This window comes from Pezoporus wallicus, unplaced genomic scaffold (genome assembly GCF_028554395.1).
Source record: "Pezoporus wallicus isolate ANWC-B61680 ecotype Strahan unplaced genomic scaffold, APGP_CSIRO_Pwel_v1 contig_14356, whole genome shotgun sequence".
In the NCBI taxonomy this organism is placed as follows: Eukaryota; Metazoa; Chordata; class Aves; order Psittaciformes; family Psittacidae; genus Pezoporus; species Pezoporus wallicus.
Window position 1 is genome coordinate 165,775 of NW_026635511.1, and position 7,361 is coordinate 173,135.

The following is a 7,361-nucleotide window of genomic DNA, read 5'->3' on the forward strand; positions in this document are numbered from 1 at the left end:
CTATATCTTACAATGAATTATAAGTACTTGTGCATACTTTAACAGAGTATAAGACCTAGAATTCCTAAAAACATCACAGAGTTTTAAAGTTTAAGTCTCAGCAGTTGCACACATACAGGAATTACAAAGGCTTGGAATAAAAGACAAGCAAGTAAGGGAGTTTCCTTGACCAAGAGGCAGGGGTGAAGTGCAATCAACTTCATCTGAGCTTGCACCCTGGAGCTTTATACAAATTTCCAAGTCAGTTTAATAGCTTTATTTCTTTATGTTTTTAGAAACAGCTATGGCTGGATAGACCAACAGATAACAGTAAGTGAGGGTGAACTGCTTGTAGTCCTTCACTCATCCACTAATACATACAAAACAAGCATCACAAGTTATTCACTGGCCCATTTATGATGTCTGACACTGAACACCACCTCTAGGGTGATGCTCATCATCTTCATAGACTTCCCCATTATAGTGGTGTTCTCTTTTCTGAGATGGATCAAAGTCCACTAAATCCACTTGCTCCATTTCCTCAGTTTCTTCTATTTCCTGCCTTGTAGGAAGCAGTTTTTCAAGTAGAGACAGCTTATCTGAGGAGAGGAAGCCACTCTCTGGGAAGTTCACCTGAAATCATCAGGAACTGGGGTTATTCAAGTCTGTCTGAATCGGCTTTTCAACATCCCTCTACAGGTCAAATACATGCCCAAGGGTATCTTTACCACCACAGATGACTTAAACCAAGTGCTTGAATAAAAATAACATCTAAGTCACTAGGCTTTTTTTTTTTAGTGCCTGTAAGAAGTTAGCTTCTAACATGGCAACTTGACCAAGGCTTATCCAACATTTCTTCTGCCTCAGGCTGCCCTCTGGAATCACTCTAAAAGTAAAGTACAGGATATACTGACATTAGGTTGTGTCTCCTCTAAATGACACAGCTTTCAGCACTACCTTCTCTCCAGAGAAGAAACTGTCCTTTTCCAGCCTACTCCTTTGCTCCAGCACAGGGGATATTACTAATCCATCCTTCCTAGTGCATGCAAGGAACATGACAAGCAAATGAAAATTCAGAGTTACCAAACAAATTCTCCTGGTACTTAATGTGCTTTCAACACAGTGTTCTGAACTGTGTGTTTGATGGATTGCAAGTTCTCAGTGTTGTCAAAAACAAATACTAAGCAAGGACATCTAGTAATTGCTCTCTCTTCCTGATTGAGGTAATGCTTAAAGACTAAATTTCAGAAGGATATTCAGTGCTGAACTGTACCATGGAAATAAGCTGATTCACTCACCCTGAATTCTATGATCAGACGTCCTTTTTCATAGGGTCTGCGATAAATTGGCATTCCTTCATTCAACACACACTTAATAGCCCCATGCTTGACAACCTGGCCTAAAAAATGACAAAAAAGAAAGGATCTATGCAGACAACAGAAGCAGCTTTAGTTTCAACTCCCTTTAATATTTATGCAACCTTCTACACTACGGTTAGCTACAGCAATACGTAGTAGTCTAACAGGGACTTATTGGCTGGTAACTTCCAAGTAGGAAAGTGGGTTGACATCTACATTACGTTCCTGTAGCCTTGTTATGCTTCCTAAAGGAAGCATACTTCCATAAGGTAAGGTCTATTACTATATCAAGCAGAGAGAAAGCTACTGCTGACTGCTATCCAAAAATTCTTTTATTTGCTTGAAGTTTTGCACCACAAAGACTAGGAAAAAACACTGACACCAGCACACACCCCTTGTACATCAAGATGAGATGTTTCTTTTTCTTTAGATTTTCAGCTTGCATTCACTGTATGCTTGGACTTGTAACAGAAAGCAAACCAACACTTACCAGGATGGGAGGTAATAATAATAGTTCTATTATCCAGCGTCGTGATAGGCTTTTGAAAGCCACATAGCGCTTCAACCAGTTGAATATCCATAGACATGAAAAGGTCTTCGTCTCGTCTAAGGCAGAACCAATAAAGAACAGTCACAGAGAGGCAGTACCACGATCATACCTGTTACTGTAACAGTACCAGGATCACACCAACATTCAATTTTTAACTTGCTAAGGACAACAAAACTGTAGTTTTAATAGAAGCCCAAGCAATTAAATAAAGTACGGTTAAAACTGATGCAACACCTCAAGCCAGCAATTAAAGGAATGATAGCCACACTGAAAGCCATTATTGCCCAAGTCCAGCTATCCAAATGTGGAAGGTTTTATTGAACAGAAGTAACTAGAACATGGCTCAATTGCATCCAGTTTTACTTAACTGTTTCTTCCCAGCTATAGAAAAAAACACTGCCAATAGGACAATTAAACTCTTCCTTTATGCAGATTAATATCTTACGTGCATTAGCTAGATTCTGTTACACTTCTTTCTGAAGATCTGGTTCTGGGGTTGGAAAGTTAATTTTAGACTCTGACAGGAGAGGGGGAACATTCCACTTGTCCCAGAGCATAACCCCACTAGACCAGTAATATCAAGGGTTATCTAAGGACACTAAAACTGAAGGTAGTGAGCAGAAAGACAGACGAAAATATGCCAGCAGGGTTGTGACTTCAAGTCCCAGCTAACCATGCAGACAGTTTGGTCCAGACTGTCCCTCTGGCATAGCTGATTCAGTATCTGGTTTCAGTGAAAGAAAAATCAGCTGAGTAAGCTTATCCAAACTGAAGAGAACTGGTTCTTAACCTGTGAGCTCAGTCCTCTTTGGCACAGAGTTCTGGCACAAACTTACAGAGCTCAGCTCCATACATGACAGTCAGGCAGACCAGCAGCCCGTTTCCCAAGAACCTTTAACTCCCCATTCCTATTTACAAGTACAATGCTAGTGTGGTTGGCATTGAGACAAATGCTTTCTCTACAGCCACTGATTCCCTGTTACTGCTCTGAACTGCAGTGAGATTATCAAGCAAAACACATTTCTGCAGGACAACCAGTGTTGCTTTTAATCAGACCAAAAGGTACTGGACAGACTCATTACACAAACAGTAACTTGAAAGCAGGAGGCTTGCAACACCAAGCAGTACTGTCCAGTAACATGAAACAATGGAAACAGTCAATGCTGCTTGAGTCATTTTTTGCTTTTGCAAGAAGGAACAGACAGGACTCATTACTGATACACTCAGTGTATTTGACATATAATAAGTGAACATGCTGGAAGTTTTCTGTGCCTTGAAGCCAAGTGGGCAAATGAGCAGCTGCCTACACTAAGTGGTAATTTTCTGAGCTAAGTGATGGAACACTGTTCTAGAGAGCAAGAAAATAATCACAAATATTCACATCTATTAAAAAAAAAAAAAATCAGTATTTTAAGAGTTCTTAGAAGTTCAAGTTTTGTAAATTCTTTGTAACCGGTTTTGTTTGTCTTTCATTTCCTTCCACTGCCAAAGCTCACATAAGAATATCTTGTACTAATACAACACAAATGGCTGTTGACTAGTTATTTATACCAGGATGCCATTCCTGGACGCCCAAATTCACAGGTGAATTCCAGCCACATGCTCCTATCACCTGATATTTACAGTAGGTAAAGGGTGAGTGGTGGTCAAGGAAGTACGTGGACAAGCATCTCAAGAGCTAACACAAAGGGCTTTCAGAGTTTTTACCTTGTAAAGACAGAATGGTCTTTTTGATCCAAGACAATAATAATGTCTCCTGGCTCCAGTCCTGGCTCTTGGTCCCCTTCACCATGGAATGTTATTTTCTGACCATCCTTCATTCCTATTGCAGGAAACAAACAAGCAAGGATTTTTCATATTTTTAAGTAAAAAACAGCAACAAAATAAGACTTTCAAAAGCACACACTGGTACCAGGACATCTCTAAATCTTTAAATTAGAATAGCAAGACCCCCCCTTAAAGTATTCATGACTTTTTTTTAAATCCCATTTCATGTCCAGCAGTACAGTGGTGCCAACCCAAATTATGTCTCAAGATCATTAAGCTAAATCGTAGTTCAAAACAGCTACCTGCCAAGATAAAGTCTTTAAAACATTATCAAAAAGCATTCATTACATGCACAAGCACTGAATAGAAAACAGAAGCACTGCATGCAAAGTACATTTTAAGAGCAAGTGACCAATCAACTTCTTCAGAGTTATAAATATATGCAGCAGAGCTACTTTTGAAACATGATCTCAGTGCCTGCCAAGTGCAAGCAGCACTCTCCCTAGGACTGTCATCTAAGAAACCCTTTCACCCACACAAGTCTCACTACCATAAGTTCTAGCTGCTTCATGTTAGCTCACAATCTGTTTTTCCATAAGAAAGGGGGGGGGGAAAGCCCTCTTTTCAGTGATTTCCCTGTTTAAAATGCCAATAACATACCCTTACTAGCCCTCATATCTAATTTTACTGTAGCATTTCCCCCACTATATGCAGGCGTTGCGTAAGGTGTGCTTCCACATTTAACAGTTGCAGGTGATGATCAGGCACGAGTTTGCAGAAGACACGTGCTTGTCAGCCTGCTCTGTCTTACAAGCTGCACTACTCCAGAGACTTCTCCCACCAGTTTGAGCAGCCTCCTCAATGGAGATGTGTTTGTCACTGACACTGCTGCGTTCTCCCACCACTGTGAGGGCTTGTGTACTGAGTTGCATTTTCCCAGGCAAAGAGTGCCTGTGCTGTGCAGGACTGTCAGGGTTGCGTAGTGAACAGTCCTAAGCATGTGAGGCTTAGCACTGTCTCTGCACCCTATTTCTGTAGCAGACCTGGTTCCCCTTCATACTGAAGCACAGCAGAAGAGATCGGAATCTGCAGGGTTTCCCTACAGGGAGTGAAGACTCATTAGGCACAAAGAGCCAATGAGTGACGAGTTTCACTTTTCTCTGTCCAGCTACCTGATCAAGACTCACATTTGTGAGGTTGCTCAAAATTCATGCACTGCTTACAATACTGCAGGTTTCAGAATTCATACTAGTTACATGCATAGGCATTAGATGCAAACACAGAAGTAACCAACATTCCCTAAAAACAAGTCTCATACTTTTTAAAGGCAGCAACAGGCAATTTAACTATATATATTCAGCAGTGTTACCACCAAATAAACATCATGAGCTTGCTAAAGCTTCTGCTTCATGGCTGCAAAGTCAGCCAGTATATCCAGGTTCAATACTTCACCTTAGTAAGACACCTCACCTCTGTCAATGTGAACTTCCAGTATCTTCTTCTCTCTGACAATTTTCCTTCCAGTGCAGCTCTTACACCGGTCCTTGGGGCTGATGCGCTCTCCATGCCCCTGACACTCCATACACACTGACTGGATTTGCTGCACCATTCCTGGCCCGATCTGGTGAATTCTAATCTGCATGCCTGTTCCCCTGCAATTAGGACAGCATTCTACCGCACCCTTCTTACCACCACGACCTGAGAGCGAAAATTGGAAGCAGATGGTTATGTGCTGCCAGAAAAAAAAAAAAAACAAAATCTTTAGATGCAGCTTGTTTAGTTTCATTTTCCATTACCTTCACATTTGTCACAGATAACATTCTTCTGCAGTGCAAGTTTCCTCGTTGCACCATTGTACATATCTTCTAAGCTTACTGACAACTGATGGACCACATTTTTGCCTGTAGGAGAAAATGGATACTCAAGTTTGAAAGCTCAGTCTCCAAGTAACAGAAACTTCCCATATCACTATGCTCGAGGCATGATAAACTGAGTCTGCGAGCTTTAACATCCTGTTTTAATATAGCTTTGTCTTGTTTTGCTGGTATTAGTCAGTCGGGCCTTCCTACCCGATGCTGGATTAGGTTACAATTCTAATGGCTTTGTCAGCAATGTTTCTCTATTAGAATGTCAGGGATTCTTCAGAGAGTCAAAGCCAGTACCAGAAGCAAAATACGCAGAACTTCAGACATTTAAGTTTTACAATGCAGGACTCCGGTTTTAACAAAGTAACGGAACACATCTCCTACAAGGAAGTGGGAGCCACTGTACGGCACCAGGAAAGAACTTTCCTCCTCTCACCAGGGGACTTTATGGAAACTGAATCGATTAATTACATTTGTACACTTGGGAATTAATTAGAATTTTAGCTCCTGCAGGCTTAATTTTGTGAAAAATACGAAGTTCCGGCTTACTAGGAACACTGATACAAGACGGTGTATCTTGACACAGTTTGTGTCTGACACAAACTCTTTTTCTTCCCTTTTTTACTAGGTATATAAGAAGTTACACGGTCAGCAGTACCCATAACAAATGTAACTAACACTGGTGTGATCAACCTGGACTTTCCGAGCAACATTTTACTACAGCTCCAACTCAATGCCAGTGAACAGCACCCAAAGGCTTCACAGGCTGGATTTATCTTCTTTAGACACAGTTACATACAATTAAAGGCCAAATTTACATTGAGACACTAACGCTTACGGTACCTAAGTTACAAAATTATTTTAAGGTATGTCACTGTTCCGTTCCCTATTTAGCCTGTTAGCAGCTAGGCTTAGGCTCTGCTAGAGGCTTTTCAAACACGGAAACCAGTTAGCTATTAACATGAGACAATGCACAAGAGATCAAACTACCACCATATGAACCAAATGCCCTCGAGGCCCTGCTCTCTTCACGTGGTAAGAACTCGGAACAACGTTTTCTCCCAATTTGAGACCAACCCTGTAATTTCACTTTAACGCTATTTAAAGCCGTTCATCTACAGCATTCTTCTCCAAGGCCCCGATCCTGCGTACCGCACGGACCGCGCTGCAAATGCCCGGGAAAGCGTCGGATTGTGTCACATTACCTCGTCTCTCTCTCTGCATCCTCCCACCGCCGCCGAAGAACATATCGAATATATCCATGGGCGACCCGAAGCCACCACCAGAACCACCCTCTTTGATGGCCTGCTCGCCTCCTTTGTCATACAGATCTCTCTTCTTCGGGTCCGACAGCACTTCATAAGCTTGCGAAATCTGCTTAAACTGCGGAAGACATGCACCGTGCCTCAGACCCCGCGCCGCGGCACCCCGCTCGGCACCCGCCGGGCCGAGCACCCCCCCCTGCATCTCCCCACCCCCTTGCCGTGCACGGCAGCACCCGCAGGGCGGGCGGCCCCACAGCCCTGTCCCGCCGCGCCACCGACCTTCTCGCCTTCATTGGGGTTCTTGTCGGGGTGATACTTCAGCGCTAGCTTTCGGTAGGCCTTCTTCAGCTCCTCGGCCGAGGCGTTGGGCTTCACGCCCAGCACATCGTAGTAAGTAGTCTCCTTCACCATGGCGGAGGGCGACCCCTGGGCTGCGGGCGGTCCCGCGCTCCGCGGCGGCTGCTCTCCCAACGCCGATCCCGACTTTTCTGGAAAGTTCCGAGCCGGTCCCGCATCCGGGCGCTTTTGAGCCGGCACAGACCCGCCCCGGAAGGGCCGCTCCGCCAGCCCACGGTCG

The 7,361-nt window shown here is 43.3% G+C and overlaps 1 protein-coding gene across 1 annotated transcript; it reads right to left on the reverse strand.

The window, feature by feature from the left end:
* Positions 1–241: 241 nt before the first annotated feature.
* Positions 242–7,346, reverse strand: DNAJA1 (DnaJ heat shock protein family (Hsp40) member A1). The gene is made up of 8 exons (XM_057396685.1): positions 7,064–7,346; positions 6,725–6,902; positions 5,451–5,555; positions 5,125–5,352; positions 3,595–3,709; positions 1,828–1,943; positions 1,278–1,378; positions 242–612 (listed from the first exon to the last, which is right to left on the reverse strand). The coding sequence occupies exons 1-8, from the start codon at positions 7,193–7,195 to the stop codon at positions 394–396; spliced, it is 1,194 nt and encodes a 397-aa protein (XP_057252668.1). The 5' UTR covers positions 7,196–7,346; the 3' UTR covers positions 242–393.
* Between the last annotated feature and the right edge of the window lie 15 nt (positions 7,347–7,361).

Bases quoted from the DNA above. Each gene is read 5' to 3' on its own strand.
- DNAJA1 (XM_057396685.1), bottom strand. From the start codon at position 7,195: ATGGTGAAGGAGACTACTTACTACGATGTGCTGGGCGTGAAGCCCAAC. The intron at 3,710-5,124 runs GTGAGGTGTCTT...TTCCTGCAATAG, and splicing joins GGAAGTTCACATTGACAGAG to GAATGAAGGATGGTCAGAAA. The intron at 1,944-3,594 runs GTAAAAACTCTG...GTTCTGCCTTAG, and splicing joins GACCATTCTGTCTTTACAAG to ACGAGACGAAGACCTTTTCA.